We start from the raw sequence: 20624 nt of genomic DNA, 5'->3' as shown, positions 1-20624 counted from the left end.
GACAAGTGGGCACATCGGTGCACTGCGTTAATACTTATTGTTCACACACACACAGACACACACGCACACATGCAGCTCAGGAGCAAAGATCATCTCATGCCCTGCTGTAATAGCATCATGCTGACAATTATTAATTAACTGACCTAACTAACCTCTTGTCTCTACTCTTTCACACCCAAGTTGTCCCCCCCATAAGAGTAAAAAATAAATCAGCACCACATAAATAAACACAGAACACTGCAATGCACATAAACTCAGACATACACTGAAAAATTACTTTACTGTTCTGTGGGTGTGTAGCGAGTGGCATAAACTAGAGGTCAGCGTACAGTAACTGTGGTTTTGTTTTATCTTTGTATTGTTTAAATTATGTGTTGGGGGGGGGGGGTTGGCCTTCAGCAATTGAGTTCCAAGTCAAATGGTTTACCTTCAATCTGAAACTAGGAATGCTATGCCAGCAGAAGGTTAATTTAAATTAGTTTATTTATATATTTTTGCCCTTTGCGTCCACATCAAGGACAATATCTGACCCCAGGGGCCACAGTCACATGCAAAGTGCCCAGAGCAGTGTCCTAGGTGGGTGTCCAAAGGGCAGTGTGTTTTTAATTTTGCAAGGCGTGGCTGCTACACTGAGTCAGGGTTACTGGCAGCACCATTGGCTGGGGGGGTGAGAATGCTCGAGGGCTGCCTCTTTATTGACTGGGCCGCTGCTGCTTCCCCTTTTCCAGATCATGACACACCCTTGTTACTTACTGCTCTCTGGCCCCCTGGCCTGACTGTGCCAGGCGGTGGAGCCTGGCGGGGTTTCCCCTCGGAGTCTAGCTGTGACTTGACAGGACCAGAACAGTCAGTCACTCAGTCCAGTACCTCGTGTGTGGGATGATGTATATCAATGCCCAAGACTGAATGAGGTGCTGCCAGTAACCCTGACTCAGTGTAGCAGCCACGCCTTGCAAAATTAAAAACACACTGCCCTTTGGACACCCACCTAGGACACTGCTCCGAGCATTTTGCATGTGACGGTGCATGTGACGGTGGCCCCTGGGGTCAGATATTGTCTTACCTTTTTCACAATTAGGAACAAACCCAAGAACATAAACAGATGTAAACCCAGCATGTACGTGTTTATATACACAGTCTTATAACCTCTGTCCCCGACTGCTGGGAAGGATGTCTCACACAGGACTTCGAACTGCTGATCTGCTGGGAAAGGCATTTTCCAGCAGCACAGATCCTGACGCCAACACCCATAAACACCAGCCCATGACTATCCCAGAACCCTATCAGCACATCAGTAAAGAGATGAGATCTTCCAACATTCCAGAAGACCAAAACTGAGAATTAAAGAAATGCTGTCATAGCTTTGTAGGGCAAGATTTGGGCCGTTTCCAATCCGATAAACAAGGTCGAGGAGAAGGCCTAGGAGGGGGGTACAGAAAAAACAAAACAAAAAAAACAATAACCATGAAGATGATTGAACTCTTGGAGTGATGAATGCTACTGAAGGTTTTGTTAAACTAAAAACAAGGTGCACTCTGCTCCTTGTACAAGTGGTTTTCACAACGCCTCTCGGTTTTTATCTGAGCCACCAGGCTCCAGAAATGTAAAGTAATGCTACAGAAATGTAATCTGCTCCCAGCAATTTAATTTTTTATCATGCTTTATGATTATAATTATTTTGGTATGGAAGATAAAAAGATAAAAAGCAGCTGCCATAAGTAACATTCACCTCAACTTCACGAGTGTTGAGACTGCAACAGCCAAAGTCCTTGTAGCAGCGTACCTGGCTGCTGAAGCGAGAGTGGCCCAGGTCATGGAGATTGTTTTATGGAGAAGATTCAGGGGTCGATGTCTGAGTTTTACTCTGGGGATATCACTCCTTCTCTAAAAACAGGTTATATTTCCTTTTATAATCTCCTCCATATCACCTTGACAATAAATGCAGATATGTGAATGTGTGAATCCACACAATGAGCAGAATAAACATCTTCCTCTGGCCCCTCTGTCTGACCCCCGCCACATGATTGTTACTGTAGTGCACGTCACAACAATTACACACGTCAGGTCTCTGCACACTTACTCTTTAACACACATTTGCATGTATGCACATAACAAGCAAATGTATAACAAAAATGAGAGGCCACCCAAATTGTGCCCAGTTCTGTGCACTGCGTCAGAGGTCAGCCGAGCCAGTGGAACCTGTTTGCTCCAAGGCTGAATGGTAGTTTCATCCCCATGTGGTCTCTGTCATGTTTGTATATACCACAGTGAAAACATTTGTATAACTAACACAACACACCTGGAAGGCACAGTATGGATGGCATGACCTCCCTGGTGAACATAAATATTGAATCAAAAACATGCAGTCAGATTTTTTATTTTTTATTTTAAGGAAAGTTGATACTGATTGGGGAACCACATTAAACATCTCTCTCTATATATTTTTTTTCCTCCAGGTCTTATCACCTGAAAAACATTAATTAAAAAATAGTAATAATTCTTGCACAGTGATCAAGTAGGATTGTTTATGATCAAAAAATGGAGAGAGAATGAGCCCAGGGGTTTTCACAGGAGGCCAGCTGGTCTTGGGTGCACCTCTGGGATAACAGGCGAGGCTGGGGTGTGTGTGACCCTGGGGTTACAAGAGTATTGCACTTCGAAGTTTGAAGTTAATATTTGAATGATACTTTTGTAATGCCCCACTACGCAGCTCTTAAAATATTATGGTCAAATGACCAGTAGACAACTATGCCACCTTATGTTTAACTAGGGCAAGGTTCTGTGCTATACCTTTAAATGCCACAACTTCCAATGCCATGATTATTTTATTGGGAAGCAACTATAAAGTGCACCATGCAGGGAGGAAACAAAACAGATTGACAATTAAAAGTTTTATAGGTTAATTAAATTATGAAAATGCTGCTGTATATAGTTTGTGCAGTACTCAAAAGACATCCATACAAACTGGTTTATACAAATATCACAAGGTTTGAAAAATAATTGTAATCACTTTGCAATGAACAGTACCTTCCGGATATCCCAGTTCGGATACACTAGACAAAATACATTTACACTGTACGTACACTGTAATGACATAATAAATTACATGGTGAAGGCATGTAAGTATTATTTAAATCATATAACTGGACCAGTAATTACACTGTACTATTACTAGATATAACATAATGTATACATTTATAATGTAATTACACCATGCCGTAATGACAATTGTCAACCGGGGGGAGCTGCTGAATTGTCATGAGGGGAGGGGTGTGCTGCCTAATTGTTGATAGGGGGAGGGGGTTCATCACTGTTCGAAACTTAATTGCAGACATTAAATTCCCCCATTTCCATCAGAATATCCCCATTTGAAAATTATTTCCCCCATGCAATCCCCCATGAAACCTTTCCCCCTATTTTTTCCCCACAAGTCGAGGAGACAAGCAAGAGATCAATGAAACAAGCAAACAAGACAAGGTAGGAAATCCAGAGGTTGGCAGTCAAGAGTCAAAAGCATAGGTAATCAGAAAATAAGGAAAATGGTCAGAAATGTCCCAAAAGACAAACAAGACTTCAGAATGAGTGAAGCTAACAAAGGGGTATATATAGACGTAGTGGATGGGATTGCTGGACGAATGGGAGTAGAGGGTTGATTGAACAATTGCACATGGTGTCGAGGAATGTCTGAGACAGGGTTAGAATTCAGGAGATGGGGAGGTGTGGGGTCAGTACATGACAGCATGCAAACTGATATAGTATGCTCACAAACCAATATACTGTACTGCATACACAAAGCAAAATAGTATGTACACAAACCAATATACTATGCAAACAAACAAATAGTACACATGCAAACCAATATAGTACATACTCACCAATATAGTATGTACACAAACCGATACAGAATGCACACAAACTAATAGAGTATATACACAATCCAATATAGTATACACATATGTGAGTTATATGGCTCTACAGTAAGTAAATGCACTCATGGTTACTAATGCTCAAGTGGAGAAAGTATAATGATGGGGGCGAATTGAAGCGGGGATGAATTGTCATGGACCCCACAAACCAATATAGTATGCAACCTAAATAGTTAACCAATATAGTACACATGAAAACCCATATACTCCACATGCAAACCAATATATTGTAACAGTTTTGTTACTTTAAACAGGGTTCAAAAGTAGCACAGAGACTCAGGTACTGCTTTGAAACAGGAATGCTCTTTATTTGTCACACTGCTCTAGCAGCTCTAACAAGTGAAAAGGAATGGAGGGCTGTGACATTCACTTACCACACAGCCAGTGTGGACAAACACAGGAACTGTGGCTCACACCAGCAAAGGGTGTTACAATATTATGCATATAACATGCATCAAACCAATATAGTACACAAGAAAACTGATAAATTATACACACAATCTGATGTATTATGGCCTGTTGTTAAATTATGACCACATGTTAAACCCAATGCCTTGCTACAATATACCACATGTAAATGAATCCAGTTATTTTATAATTCTGCTAAATAAATGCAGTACAATCATCTAGATGTTTATTTACTTATTTGTAAGTAATTTAATTCCTGTCAGCTTTTCACAACTGTCACACATACAGACAAACCAATAACAGAAAAGTTGAACTTATCTATGCATACTCAACCACTTTTGTCACTCTGGGGGCACCTTTTTTTCCAGCAGCAGAGTTTTTTACAGCCACTGGAAAATTAGGTTTCCCCCCTGTAAATCAAGCTGGAGCTATCTCACCTGCATACTCAACCACTTTTTCTGTGATCAAATGTATTTATTTGAAGTGATAACAGTACAACATAGGAAAAAGGAAAGCAACAGAATCCCCCACCTTATATGCTGGCTTTTTAAATTAATTGTGTTCAGATGGAATAGGAGATATATTGAGTAGGCTGGTGAGGGAGAGACACACTAACAGTATAAGTTTAGACTCCTGCTTGATTTGCAGGGAGGACACCACATTTTCCAGTAACTGTAAAACATGGTGCCACTTGAAAAAATTGCCCCTCCCCTTGTTTACTGAGTGAAAATACACAACCGAGTGACAGAATGTGTAGGTGTGTAGGTGAGAGGTTTCTTAATTTTCCTTCATTTTTATATATATTTTTTACTTTTTAAAATGTATTTCTTTATTTCAAGACATTGGGGAGATCTGGAACTTTTTTGGAGACAAAAATAAACAATAGGGTATATATAAAGAAGTTCTGTCAAATTAGGGGCTAGACCCAATCAACACTTTGACCCACAGAATTATGATGCATAGATAATAGAAAATTACTTCTAAAAATAAAATGAAACCGCCATATTACTTTGCGAATCACAGGTAGGTCAAAGTGATTGGAAAACTGCTACTGTCATACCAATCCACAAGAAAGGGGAAAAACTGAGCCAGGAAATTACAGACCAATCAGTCTCACCTACATTAATTGTAAAATGTTGGAAAAAATTATTAGACAGAGAATAGAGGAGCATCTTAATTACTTATTAGAATTTATGAACATGCAACTGCAGCTGTAGATCATGTGAAAGCATATGATATGATATACTTAGATCTTCAGAAAGCTTTTGATAAGGTTCCACACCAAAGACTGATCCTCAAATTGGAAGTTGTTGGCATTCAGGGTAATGTAAGTAGATGGATTATGAACTGATTGATGTATAGGAAACAGGGTGTCGATTAGAGGAGTTGCTTCTAACTGGAGTGAGGTTGTTAGTGGAGTTCCACAGGGATCAGTACTAGGGCCTTTGCTTTTTCTAATCTATATTAATGATCCGGACTCTGGGATAGTTAGCAAACTTGTCAAATTTGCAGATGATACTAAAATAGGTGGCTCAGCAGATACAATCTCGGCAAGACAGGTTATTCAAAGGGACTTAGATAATATTCAGTTTGCCGACACGTGGCAGATGAAATTCAATGTGGACAAGTGCAAGGTATTACATGCAGGTAATAAAAATGTCCACTATAATTACACTATGGGAGGAATAGAATTTGAAGAATAAAGCACTTTTTCCATCCAAACAATGTGGGGAAGCAATATAAAAGGCAAACAGAATGTTAGGGTATATTGTCAAAAGTGTTGAATTGAGAACAAGGGCAGTGATGTTCAGACTGTACAATGCACTAGTTAGAGCTCATCTGGATACTGTGTACAGTTCTGGGCTCCACACTTCAAGAAAGATATCGCTGCTCTAGAGGCAGTTCAGAGGAGAGCAACCAGACTTATTCCAGGTCTGAAGGGAAAGTCCTACTCGGAGAGACTGAGGGAACTGAACCTTTTCACCCTGGAACAGAGGAGACTACGTGGGGACTTGATTCAAGTCTTCAAAATCATGAAAGGCATCAACCACATTTTCCAGATCAGCAGGGACACACGCACCCGGGGACACAAATGGAAACTGCGCTTCAAGGCATTCAAGACAGAAAACAGGAGACACTTCTTCACACAGAGAGGCATCACAATCTGAACAAACTCCCCAGTGATGTGGTAGAAGCTGAAAGTTTGGGAACATTTAAAAATAGTCTGGATAGGATCCTTGGATCACTTGGATATTAATGGACACTAAACGAGCACGATGGGTCGAATGGCCTCCTCTCGTTTGTAAACTTTCTTATGTTCTTATGTTCTTATGTAGTGTATTTTTACATTTCGTGAATCTTCGACAGTAATTATAATTTTTTAAATATGTTTTTAATGTTCCTAGATCTCACAGTGATAAAATAAGGAAGATGTGGTTTAGGCGACAATAACAAAAAAGTTGGTAAAACAGATGACATGCAAATAGGCTGACATTAAATTAAAGATTAGTGTCTAAGTGTCGAAGCATTCTTTTCTCTTCAATCATAATGAGGAGAAATTAATAACTTGAATAATTTCATTCAGAATGAGGAAGTTTGCTCCATGTAACAGCGTTTTTCAGAGTAACAGAGTAATAGCTACCTACAATTTTCTGATAGATAAGATTTTAAAAAAATCAGCTAGTGGCTACATTACAAACTAGCTGCTGTTCAGCAGGAAGGTGACACATTCGATAGTTATAGTAACTAATGTGTAAACAATCCTAAATCAGAGAAGAATATAATGTTTCCACTTACTTAGCCGATGAAAACTCGAGAAGCCTCCACTGTGTCAGTCGCTGCTGTAACTGAGTCAAAAATCTGGGGTCTATGACGGGGACGAATTGACGTGCTCCCCCCTTAGGCGTGTTTAGAACGTCACTGAAGAAAACAAATTGATTCGTCTCGTGTCAGGGTATTCATTTCGACAAAAAATAATATTTTTACTCAATGAAATATTGGTACCCCCCAAGTTAAAAGTTTTCTCTCTTATGGGGGGTATATATGGGTATATACATTTTTTTTGTATTTTGTTTTCTGTAGTTCTGTTTAATATCTAATATAAACTTTGTATTTGCTTTTAGAATGAACAGCTGCTCAAAATCAAAGATAAGCAAGGGTCAGGGCAGTGCCACAGCCCAGAACAGCAACAGTGCCACAGATCAGAGCAGCATTGCCACAGCCCAGAACAGCAGCAGCAGCACTGCCACAGCCCAGAACAGTCGCCAAAGCTCCAAAGCCACAGTTGATTTGCCCAGTTGCTGGAGTATTTCTCAATATGATTACTTTAAGAAAACCTATCCATTTATGTATACAGCAAACCAGAAGCTGGGTTGCTCTGTTTGCGAAGACGCAATGTGTCTTGGTGAATGGCAAAACTGCAGAGTTTGTCCATATGGAAACACAAAGCAGAAATAACTCACATCATTAAGAAAAAAAGTTACATGAACACAACCTTTCACAAAGCCATGCATTGGCAGTCAAAATGCTACAAAAGAGGTCAGAAAAAGTGTTGGATGCAGGCTTCCTTAAGGCACAAAAGGAACACATTGCTTCAACTAAGTGTCTTTAGAACAGCTTATTACATCGCCAAAAACAATAGGCCTTATACTGACCACCCAAATCTTGTAGATTTGCAAAAGTCAAATGGCGCACCAATGGCGCACTACATTCTAATGTTTCTTGTGAGGAAATCAACTTTATCTTAAAGGAAATGCTCAATTGTTTGACTGTCAGCATCAAATCTACTAGGCCTAAGATTACCATTCTCATTAATGAGAGCACGTCTCTGAGCAAGACATCATGTTTAATTGTTTATCTGAGATGTGCAGTTAACAATTCTGAACCAACTACTTTCTTTCTAGACCTATTAGAACTGTTGTACACCAATGGCTGAAGTGATCACTGAAGCAGTACTTAGCTGTAGGAATGTTTGGTTGGGTTTTGCACAGATGGAGCTTCAGTAATGCTGGGGAGGAAGGCTAGTTTCATGGACAAATTATATTCCCTTTATCACCAGTCCCCCCAAAATCAAAGAGAACTGGATTCAGCAGCCTAACAATTAGGCATTCAGTTGAAAAAAAATGGATGAGCCCTTGGTGTTAGATGGGTGGCATCATCATATAGAACAGTTAAAGCTGTACGGACAATGTATGGTGCCTTATACAGTCACTTCTCTAATGCAAGCAAAAATACAGCATGCAATGCAAATGAGAGATGCATGTTTGAGGGACTTGCAGCAAAGCTGTCATCAGGAGACAGAATATGGGCATTATGCTAGATGACCTGGAGAAACTGAAAGATTTTTCTGAGAGTTTACAGTTAAGGGATGGGACATTGTCTTATGCTGTACATCTAATAAGGAGGCAAATAGATGTGTTTTTGTCAAGGAAAGATCATGCTGGACCATATTACACACAGGCAACTGAAGCAGTTTCAAGTGGATTCTTCAAAGGAGTCACAGCGCAAAATGTCTCTAGACAGAGGGAAAATAAGCCCACTAAATTCTATGAAGCCCTGGCTGGCAGAATGGGTGCAGGAATGAGGAATGACCAATGAGGAACTACCACTTTTTTACAAGATAAATGTCCTTCAGGCAAGTTCATGGCCAACTCCCTTACCTGAGTTTTATGGAGACCAGGGAGCTTTGCGATCTTTTTGGTTTAAGCTTTTCCTCAGTCAAACAAGGCTACAGAGATTTCAAAGAGCAGCAGGCCGCCCCTGTTAAGAGTGGCCTTCTAAAATTGCAACAAACAGTTTAAACACTTGCAATCAGTAGTGCCAATTGTGAAAGGGGTTTTTCTGAAATGAACAATGTCATTACACCTTTACGCACACAGCTAAAAACTGAGAATGTGTCTGCCCTAATGTTTATTTCTTTGGTTGGGCCACCACTTGAAGCATGGGATCCAACAAAGTATGTAAGAAAATGGCTTCTGAAAAGATGGTCTGCTGATTATTTAGCACGTAGAGAAAGGAGTTACTCTGTCCAAAGCTCTTCCTATGCACCGCTCTGGGAGCTGTTTTGAGGTAAGCTGCCGACCCTCCGCCCCCATTTTAGGTCAAGAGTTCCCTCAACTTCCAAATTTCAATTTAACCCCTGGTCACACATATGTCAGAAATTATATAGCCTACCAATAAATCATGCAAAATATAATCTCTATACAGGCAAACGTGTTAGACTGCATTAGTGTACACTGACTGTAGTTTGTTTCGAGTTATTTTATTTTAAGACAGTAATGTGTCAAACTTTAAAAAAAAATACAAAAAAATTTGAACACACAGACTTGTAGACATACATATACACACAATGTAATGTAATGCTTCTTTTCTAATTTATTGTAGTTGATTTAACTTTGCTGTAGTATATGTCAAGACCCCACACAATGCTTTTCGTTACACGACCATGAACCAAGAGCTGAGTCTCCTACTGAGTTCACTTATTCAAATGAGCTGCGACCACTGGGTCCAGTGACCAAAGCAAAAACACACAACCATACAGCCTGATGACCTGGTCATAGCATGAAAACACATCCTAGATTGATGTATCGTTTGCTTTTCTCTGTTTTTGGTAGTAAGTCCGAACCAAACCGGCACCCTGGTCAGATCCAAAAGCCCAGTAAACACAATGAAAGGAATCTAGCAGAACAGGGAAATTATTGAACGTTTACAAACACGTCCAGAATAATGGTCTTTTGTCTCCTCACCCAAATCCATGGGCTTCTGTAGCGTCTCATTCCCAAGGCTAATGCCTGTATTCCATTTTCTGTGTGAATGGGTACATGCTTGCAATTTGCTGGCATTCAAAGCTAGTGTGAATGGGGGTGCAATAGGAACGTCCATGCATTTTGCTGGCATTTCAGTGTGAATGGGGCTTATTTAAAAACTGTCAAAGTGAAGGTTATGTGTGTGCTACTCTAAAGAATGGTGGAGGTAAAGATACGTTACAAAAGCTTGTGTTTCTTAAAAGTGACAGGGTGACATATAAAGCAATACAGGGGAAAAGTAGTGTTTTTGAGTCATTTAAGTGGATATTTGTGGATGCAAAGCCGTAGTTGCAAAACTGTGCTTAAATTTTAAATTGATATAGGGACAAGTTGCCATAACAGGCAAAAAATACTGTACCGCCTCATTCTGTGGAGTTTGGACAAGAAAGGTGCTCCCCAGCAAACCAAATAATGGGCCATAGCCAACTCAGTTCTCAAAATGTGTGCCTGATGTCTTTGGCAGTTTAATGTTGTGGAAGGGGAAGGGTTCCGAAGCTTGGAGAAGGATTTAATTGACATTGGGCCCAAGTGTTGTAGAGTTTCTATTAGTGACATTCTACCTTGCTCCAGGACAGTCTCTTGACATGCAGGTCAAGTGCATAAAGACATCAAGGGCACCATCAATGAGGAACTATAAAAGCTAATTTATTGAAGTATTATAGCATGAATGATTGATAACATTTTAGAAATATATAGCTAAACTGTAATAATCATGTTGCAGGATCTGCCGGGGAAATGGCAGGTCAATAACAGGTGTAGGTCAAATACTGGTGAACAGATCAATGCAGGCAAAACAAGGCAGAGCGATCAATACATCAAACGTAGGGTTGGTTGATTGAGCAGACAGAACATCAAAGGGAATCCAGAAAACGTTGTATCGAAGAACAGGCAATGGTCAGGAAACACTAGTGGTCAGAATATTCAAAGGTAAGCAGGCTCAGTGATGTTGCAAGAGGCAGAGAAAACTTCACAATAAAGGTATGGCTGGATGGGGTTTAAATACACTGAGTTGATGGGCAGAGAAACATGAGACAGGTGAAGGTAATGATTCAATAATGAGGAAAAGACAAGGAGAACAGAATGAAAACTGGGACCGGGGTGCAATCTAGCGGTGGACTTGGGAATTAAGTAAGAGGTTAATGCTAAGTGTAGAATGAATAGGTACAGCTGGTATTGAAATTCACTATAGCATTTATAGATTTGGGGGATCCAGAGGCCTTATGCCCCATCCTTCCTTTCAGGTGGGCTGGGGTAGTTTGACACCTCGATCAGGTTACCGTCTGGGTCCCGGAAGTACAGAGAGGTGATGGGCCCCACTGCGCCCGTCCTGGCCACCGGACCCTCCTCCACTGCCACCCCACAGGCCTGCAGGCACAGACACACAGTGAGGTCACAGTACATCACAATACTGACAAAATGCAGTTTACAGATATTGAAGTTGGAGGAGGTCCAGGCAGGATTTAAAAGTGGCAATAGAAAACCATGACAAAAATATGGTATTAAAGTGCAGTTTATTTACAGTGAAGACATGGTGAGGTGAGGGTTCACAAATTGAAAAAGTAATAAATCTAAATAAAGCATTCAAGTTTTAGAAAAGTGAAGGCAAACATAAACGTAAGTGAAAAGTGAAGGCAAACATAAAAAAACATATATATGTATGTATAAGCTAAGAAAACTGCAGAAATCTCTCTGTGCTACTAGAATGTGACCTACGTTTTACCGGTCCAAGCGTAAATTATCAACAGATAAATCCTACTTAATATAATTGACTAGCATTAAATGTACTAATTATAAAGTATAAATTCAATGTATAGCATCATCAATTGTATAAACACTCACAATACAGTATCCATTTCAATGCATAAAGGTATTGAACTGCAAGCATGGTACACACACACACACACAAAAAGTAAAATGTGGTCTGCATGGCTAACAAAACATTACAATGAGTGCATGTGTGCTTTTAAACCTAGTCTGAAACTGAGTAAGGCAGTAAGGTCTGAATGCCTTTTGATGCCTACAATCACCCATGAGGGTGGAAAACAAAACTGTTAGGAACAACTACGTTATTAAAGCCATTGCATAAAATTATATTTTAATACACAGCTCCCTTCACTGTTCCAAATATCCAAGTTAGGTTGAGACGTCATTTACCAGCAAGGAGACCGTATGAGGAAATTGATCACTTTCAATGAGTTACGAAACACATGCAGAAATGTCATTTTTACTGTGTTTGATAAGAACAACATACAGTAAACAGCAGATGTATAATAAAAGAGAGGGGAGGGTAGACATAAGGGCGACCTTGATGTAATGTTTTGATGCATTTTTCACATACAGCCTCTACATACTGTACTAATAAAAAAACAAAGCAATAAATACTACACACACACAAAATTGCAGGTGGCAGCAAGATCAGGAATGCCCTCACCTGGAGGTGCTGCTCAACTGTGGCCAGTGGGGTGTCGGACACAAGGCAAAGGTCGACAGAGCCAGGTGTGGGGCACAGGGCCTTGGGGTCCCACTCCTGCCCTGCCTGGTGCAGGTTGAGCTTCTGACTGCCAAACAGCAGCGCCTTCCTGTCACCCTGCACAGCAGCACCACAGACAGAGGGATAGAGAAGTCAAGAGGGGAGACATGTCTGACTGAGACTTAGCAAAGATATTATCTCATGCAATTCTGAAATGTACACATGTGTAATCCAAAAAATGAAACCTTAATATAGACAAAACCCCAGAAGATGTACAATTTACCACAGGCTCCATACCACTGGATTATACACCAAAACACTCAACACTGAGGTCATAATACAGGAAATGTGGCCAAGGAATACATTTTCGAAAGTGGTATATGGGTTTAAGTCTAAAACACCATTTGGTTAATATACACAAAAAGCTAATTTGCACTATAACATTATAAAAAGAGAACACAGTTCTTCCACGAGTGTGTGGGTTGAGATAAGGCTAACAGAAGATCTAACAATATTTAATCCTAGGATAATAATGAATAAATTAAACCATACTAATTTGAAATTAAACAACAATAATACTATATTCTTAAATATGTGTAAAAACTTGAGTACATTGTGTGCAGTAGGTAGGATTGCAAAGAGTCTGGAAAATTTAAATGGGAAATTAAGCCCTGGAATTTTCCCCAATTTCATCAGAAAATGTTAGCTTAAAATAGTGAACTTTTTTGTGGGGAATACACAAGGCAATTCTGGGCCTTGTAGCATGTTTTGGTTAAAATATCCTCATTAAATGTGAATCCAGTAGAATTGCAACCCTCTACATCATGGGTTCCCAATGTCAGGTGATGGAGGGCCAATTTCCAGAGGTTGCATGGCATAGGGGGGTGCAGTAGAAAATGAACCATCAATTTTATTTCCTATACATTTCTGTTAGGGTACATTTATTAACATTAAATGTTGCTTTATTATTTCCCCACAAATTACATGTGCAATTTATAACAAACTGTCATAAAGTGTAAAAATATAGAAAAGCTTCAGAAAAGGGGTGGTTGAAGGTTGGCTTTGGGGGGTCATACCAAACTTTCTTGAGGACCACATTTGGCCCCCGGGCCACACTTTGGAACCCCTGCTCTACATGCACAGTGCACTCTTCCATCACATGTGCAGCTGATTCTCACACTCTTGCACACTAATGCAGTGCTATTGAGCTACACTACTGCACTGTCTGAGCCAAGGACTACATGCTTTCAGGTATATTTTGATTACATTACTGGGGTGAATATATTTTATATTTTATATGATATTTCAGTAAATTAGCAAATAGTAGTTGCTTAAATCATTAATAACTGATGTGTTCACAGTATTAAGAAATTGGTGATTTAGGGCAACCTATAACATCATGCTTTAAACTACAATCCATTAACAGAAAAATGCACACTTTCAGCTTTTCAAGCTCTCTACCTACAAAGGCATGCCAAAATCTGAAACCTACAGATATAGCTTGGAAGCCTTAAACCCCTCCACAAAAAACGAAAAATGCACAATTTCCTCTGAAATAACTTGAAACTGACAAAAGTAATTGGCATCCACCATTGTTTATTCCATATTTAACAGAAATCAGACTTTGCTTTTGATTATTTTCAATAATAAAACAAATGAAAATGGCATGGACAAAAATGATTGGACCCTCAAACTAATATTTTGTTGCACAACCTTTAGAGGCAATCACTGCAATCAAACGTTTTCTGTAGCTCTCAATGAGACTTCTGCACCTGTTAACAGGTAGTTTGGTCCACTCTTCCTGAGCAAACTGCCCCAGCCGTCTCAGGTTTGATGGGTGCCTTCTCCAGACTGCAAGTTTCAGCTCTTTCCATAGATGTTCAGTAGGATTCAGATCAGTACTCATGGAAGGCCACTTCAAAACAGTCCAATGTTTTGTTCTTATCCATTCTTGGGTGCTTTTAGCTGTGCATTTTGGGTCATTATCCTGTTGTAGGACACCTGACCTGCGACTGAGACAGAGCTTTCTGACACTGGGCAGTATGTTTTGCTCCAGAATGCCTTGATAGTCTTGTCACTATTTTTGTTTGTTTCTGTACAGACAACCTGGCTTTGTTCTATGTAGACTTCAGGAAGCGGCAGAGGGGGGATCACGACCCTATACATATCGCTGGAGCTGAAGTAGAGAGAGTCTTCAAGTAGACTTCAAGTTCCTCTGTGTGTTCATCAAAGATGACCTCACCTGGTCCAGGCAAGCAGACTCAGCGGTAAAAACTGCCCAAAAGCGCCTATACTTCCCGAGGAGACTCAAGAAGTAAGGCATGTCTGCAAAAACTTTAACCAACTTTTACAGGTGCACCATTAAGAGCATCCTCTCAGACTGCATTACTGCCTGGTACGGCAGCTGCTCCGCTGCTGACTGCAAGGCCCTCCAGAGGGTGGTGAAGTCAGCAGAGCGCATCATCGGCTGCCATCTCCCTTCTGTGCAAGGCATCTACTATACACGATGCCTTAGGAAAGCACGGAACATCATAAAAGACTATGGCCTGTTCACACTGCTGCCATCTGGTAGACGTTACCGGAGCATAAGGCTCCTCAACCAGCAACACTGATCTATTGATCACATGAACACTTCATATGCTCCAGTCACTTTCTATGTATATTCATGTACATTAGCACATTTTAATGTATTTATTTATAGGCACTATAACACTTATATTTATTCATACTGTCCATATTCCAATTTCTACATTATTTGAAGTTTTTAGTCATTATTGTTAGGTATATTTTGTATTTTCTGTTATTATTTTTGCTTTTAATTTCTACAAAGATGTTGCGTGCCATGTCACAAGAGTTTAAATGTTCAAAATGATGCATGTTATTCGGTGCACTTGATAAATAAATACTTTGACTGAGATTTCATTGTGCTCTGCACAGATTCAAGGCACCCTGTGCCAGGCGCAGCAAAGCAGCCCCGAAACATAACCGAGCCTCCTCCATGTTTCACTGTAGGTATGGGTGTTCTTTTCTTTGAAAGCTTCATTTTTTTCTCTGTGAACATAGAGCTGATGTGACTTGCCAAAAAGCTCCAGAGGACACTCTCCCAGAAGGATTGTGGCTTGTCAATATGCATTTTTGCAAATTCCAGTCTGGCTTTTTTAGGTTTTCTTTCAAAAGTGGAGTCCTCCTGGGTCTTCTTCCTTGGAGGCCATTGTCGCTCAAAAAGCAAAAGATGGTACGATCAGAAACTGACGTACTTTCACCTCAGAGTTCAGCTTGTATCTCTTTGGCAGTTATCCTTGTTCTTTTTCTGCCATTCACACTATCCTTCTGTTCAATCTGGGGTCGATTTTCTTCTTGCGGCCACGCCCAGGGAGGTTGTCTCAGTTCCATGGACCTTGAACTTAATAATATTTGCAACTGTTGTCACAGGAACATCAAGCTGCTTGGAGATGGTCTTGTAGCCTTTACCCTTACCATGCTTTTCTATTATTTTCTTTCTGATCTCCTCAGACAGCTCTCTCTCCTTTGCTTTCTCTGGTCCATGTTCAGTGTGACGCACACAATGATACCAAACGGCATAGTGACTACTTTCCTCAATTTAAATAGGCTGAATGACTGATTACAAGATTGGAGACATGTGTGATACTAATTAAATAAACTAATTAGTTTGGAATATCACTATAATCCTATTATTTATTATCTTTTCTAAGGGGTACCAACAAATGTGACCAGGTAGAATGTCTTTGTAGAATGAGCAATAATTTATCTCTTTTCACAGCTTCTTTGCTTTATTTTATGACATACCAAAGGCATGCAAGTATACATGATGCAATAGCTTTTATTTCATCACTTTTCAGGAGGAATTAAGCATTATTTTAATGAGCTGTAAGGGTACCAACAAATTTGAGCAGGTCTGTGTGTGTGTGTGTATATATATATATATATATTTTATCATTGGCAGTCATTTCTGGTAAAATATGGTCACTGCCTTCAATGTCGATTGTTAAATAATCAGCTTTATATAAACACACTTTGCTTTAGGCTACTATCATTTTACAGATTTATGTTGAAAAGGTATAACTCATAACTAAATTGTTTTTTTTTAATTATTTCTGTTAGAAGGGTTTGCAATTATATCTGCTTATGATAAGGTAAAAGGTTTATGATTCTGTCTGCATATGACATGGTAAATACAGCCTATGCAAACAACCCCTACATTTTCATTTTATTTCTGTTAATTCACATAGAAAGTTTCCACCTATGAATATTTCCAAAATTGTGCAACCCTAGCAATAGGCAGTGTGTACAGTAGGCAAGGTGTACAGTAGTGTGGGCAGTGTGTGCAGTAAGCAGGGTTTACAGTGATGTGTGCAGTAGGCAGGGTGTAAAGTGGTGTGTGCAGTACAAAGTGCAGCAGCTGAGGCCTGTACCTGGAAGGTGATGACCTCCATGCCCAGCACAGAGGAGTAGAAAGCCAGGGACTCAGGCACGCTGCGCACCGTCAGAACCAAGTGGTCCAGACTGCAGATCCGGACTGGCTTCGGGCTGGAGCTGCAGAATCGGACTGCAGGGAGTCCACTGCGCACTAGCTGCTGAGAAAAGGAAAAACATACGCATACTTTGAAGCAGGACTTTTTCTGCTTATTTTTATAAACATGGGCATCTACAAGGCAATGTAAGGAAACTTCAGGGCACCTCTGGATTAGAGGATCCTTAGTATCCCCTTCCTCCAAAGCCCAGTCCTTTTTCATCCAAGTGGTGGAAAGACCTTCCCATTGAAGTCAAGACAGCCGAGTCCCTGACCACCCTCCTCCTCCTATTACTCAAGACCCATCATTTCAGACTGTACCTGTAATTTAGTTGTTTATTCCGCTCAGCTCTCCTGTACAATTGCATTTATAATATTTTTGTCATACTTGTTTTGCATTGCTAGCACTCATGTTGTTGATTTTGATTTCCCCCATGCCCCCATCCCCTTAGCTCTCCAGCATGTATGCGTTATCTGTCGTACTTTGGTGAGCACAGGCCTGTATCGTAAAACATAAAACTTTTTCTCAGTTAGGAAGGTATATGAATTTGCCAAAATAAGGTTCTATGATTTACAAAATATATCAATATGGCAATAGGAAACCTAACTCCTGGGCCTCTTTGGGGTATATGGCTAAGACTCTGAGCCAATCAGAGGACAGGTATCTTTTGGACTCCTTACACATAGTTAAGCTTGGGTCTAGCAAGGCCCTATGCAGCCTCCATTAAAAAAAAAAAAAAAAAAAAAAGTGTATCATTGAAACTTTGTAAGGAACTGCAGAATGGGCATCACAAGAACATGGCCAATGTATTACAACACCAGGGGGACGAGGGAGCAGGTGTGCGGTTTGGGACGCGGAATGTAAGCAGCGTTTATTGAGAAGCTGCGGTAACGTCCCAGTCAGAGACAGACTGAAACGACAGACTGAGGAATGCCCATGGGCTACAATGCGGAAAACAGAAGGACGTTCTAGATCTCAACGTCCCACACAGGAATCATACGATCCTCAATACACTTTCTTTAAAATATAAAAGTGGAATGACAGCTGCTTTCTATGGAATGACAGGGCAGGAATACTGAAAACATAGCATAAATAGGATTGACGGAATATACACTCACCTAAAGGATTATTAGGAACACCTGTTCAATTTCTCATTAATGCAATTATCTAACCAATCAATCACATGGCAGTTGCTTCAATGCATTTAGGGGTGTGGTCCTGGTCAAGACAATCTCCTGAACTCCAAACTGAATGTCTGAATGGGAACGAAAGGTGATTTAAGCAATTTTGAGCGTGGCATGGTTGTTGGTGCCAGACGGGCCGGTCTGAGTATTTCACAATCTGCTCAGTTACTGGGATTTTCACACACAACCATTTCTAGGGTTTACAAAGAATGGTGTGTAAAGGGAAAAACATCCAGTATGCGGCAGTCCTGTGGGCGAAAATGCCTTGTTGATGCTAGAGGTCAGAGGAGAATGGGCCGACTGATTCAAGCTGATAGAAGAGCAACTTTGACTGAAATAACCACTCGTTACAACCGAGGTATGCAGCAAAGCATTTGTGAAGCCACAACACGTACAACCTTGAGGCGGATGGGCTACAACAGCAGAAGACCCCACCGGGTACCACTCATCTCCACTACAAATAGGAAAAAGAGGCTACAATTTGCACAAGCTCACCAAAATTGGACAGTTGAAGACTGGAAAAATGTTGCCTGGTCTGATGAGTCTCGATTTCTGTTGAGACATTCAGATGGTAGAGTCAGAATTTGGCGTAAACAGAATGAGAACATGGATCCATCATGCCTTGTTACCACTGTGCAGGCTGGTGGTGGTGGTGTAATGGTGTGGGGGATGTTTTCTTGGCACACTTTAGGCCCCTTAGTGCCAATTGGGCATCGTTTAAATGCCACGGCCTACCTGAGCATTGTTTCTGACCATGTCCATCCCTTTATGACCACCATGTACCCATCCTCTGATGGCTACTTCCAGCAGGATAATGCACCATGTCACAAAGGTCCAATCATTTCAAATTGGTTTCTTGAACATGACAATGAGTTCACTGTACTAAACTGGCCCCCACAGTCACCAGATCTCAACCCAATAGAGCATCTTTGGGATGTGGTGGATCGGGAGCTTCGTGCCCTGGATGTGCATCCCACAAATCTCCATCAACTGCAAGATGCTATCCTATCAATATGGGCCAACATTTCTAAAGAATGCTTTCAGCACCTTGTTGAATCAATGCCACGTAGAATTAAGGCAGTTCTGTTCCTTCTGTTTTCCGCATTACAGTCAGATATTCCGCTTAGTCATTGTTTTTAGTCTGTCCCGTAATCAGACAGCTCTGCTTTTTTATTACTGACAACCTACTAACTTGGACGCCTCCCACGAAGTTAAACGTTTAAACGAGACTATTAATTATTTAAAAGCTCAGTGGTATTGTGATTGATTTAATTCGATAATTTAGGTCAGTGTAAAGTAATCTGTCCCATAATATATTAACAGAAACTGACGTTACCTACTGCGGTGGTTTTTATGTTTTATTTTAGTACAGGACTGACAACTCAGCTAACACACGTTGTGTGTTAGCAGGGAAGTAACAATACAGTTGAAGCATGAAATACCTTTACCTTATAAACTCCTGTCCATCGTATCGCCAGACAACTCAAATTGCCGAAGAATGCCATTACCGTTGAAAAGCCATTGAAACAAATACTGAACTTAAAACACCAGAGAATGAATGTCAATCACAGCCAACGAACAAACACCTCATTCAGTCCCACCCTGCGCCGCCCTTTTCTACCTGTGGGGCTTAATCAGCAGCCAGCTCAATAAGTCATGTGAATACACTGTACATACTGCTACACTCGTCATGCGAATACACTGTACATACTGCTACACTCGTCATGCGAATACACTACATACTGCTACACTCGTCATGCGAATACACTGTACATACTGCTACACTCGTCATGCGAATACACTACATACTGCTACACTCGTCATGCGAATACACTGTACATACTGCTACACTCGTCATGCGAATACACTGTACATACTGCTACACTCATGTGAATACACTGTACATACTGCTACACTCATGTGAATACACTGTACATACTGCTACACTCGTCATGCGAATACACTGTACATACTGCTACACTCATGTGAATACACTGTACATACTGCTACACTCGTCATGCGAATACACTGTACATACTGCTACACTCATGTGAATACACTGTACATACTGCTACACTCGTCATGTGAATACACTGTACATACTGCTACACTCATGTGAATACACTGTACATACTGCTACACTCGTCATGTGAATACACTGTACATACTGCTACACTCATGTGAATACACTGTACATACTGCTACACTCGTCATGCGAATACACTGTACATACTGCTACACTCGTCATGCGAATACACTGTACATACTGCTACACTCATGTGAATACACTGTACATACTG

The 20624-nt window shown here is 40.5% G+C and overlaps 1 protein-coding gene across 2 annotated transcripts; it reads right to left on the bottom strand.

The window, feature by feature from the left end:
- Positions 1-10762: 10762 nt before the first annotated feature.
- glod5 (glyoxalase domain containing 5) lies at positions 10763-19917 on the bottom strand. 2 transcript variants are annotated; one of them, XM_066715336.1, is made up of 4 exons: positions 19773-19917; positions 17042-17203; positions 12570-12725; positions 10763-11503 (listed from the first exon to the last, which is right to left on the bottom strand). In XM_066715336.1, exons 1-4 carry the CDS (start codon positions 19827-19829, stop codon positions 11357-11359), a joined length of 522 nt encoding a protein of 173 aa, XP_066571433.1. In that variant the 5' UTR covers positions 19830-19917; the 3' UTR covers positions 10763-11356. The 2 variants fall into 2 exon arrangements, with proteins under 2 accessions (XP_066571433.1, XP_066571434.1); XM_066715337.1 differs by having other exon boundaries at positions 17042-17200.
- Between the last annotated feature and the right edge of the window lie 707 nt (positions 19918-20624).

Source organism: Amia ocellicauda, chromosome 10, assembly GCF_036373705.1.
Source record: "Amia ocellicauda isolate fAmiCal2 chromosome 10, fAmiCal2.hap1, whole genome shotgun sequence".
Lineage (NCBI taxonomy): Eukaryota > Metazoa > Chordata > Actinopteri > Amiiformes > Amiidae > Amia > Amia ocellicauda.
The sequence above is the reverse complement of the archived record's forward strand: the minus strand, read 5'-3'. Positions and strand labels throughout refer to the sequence as shown.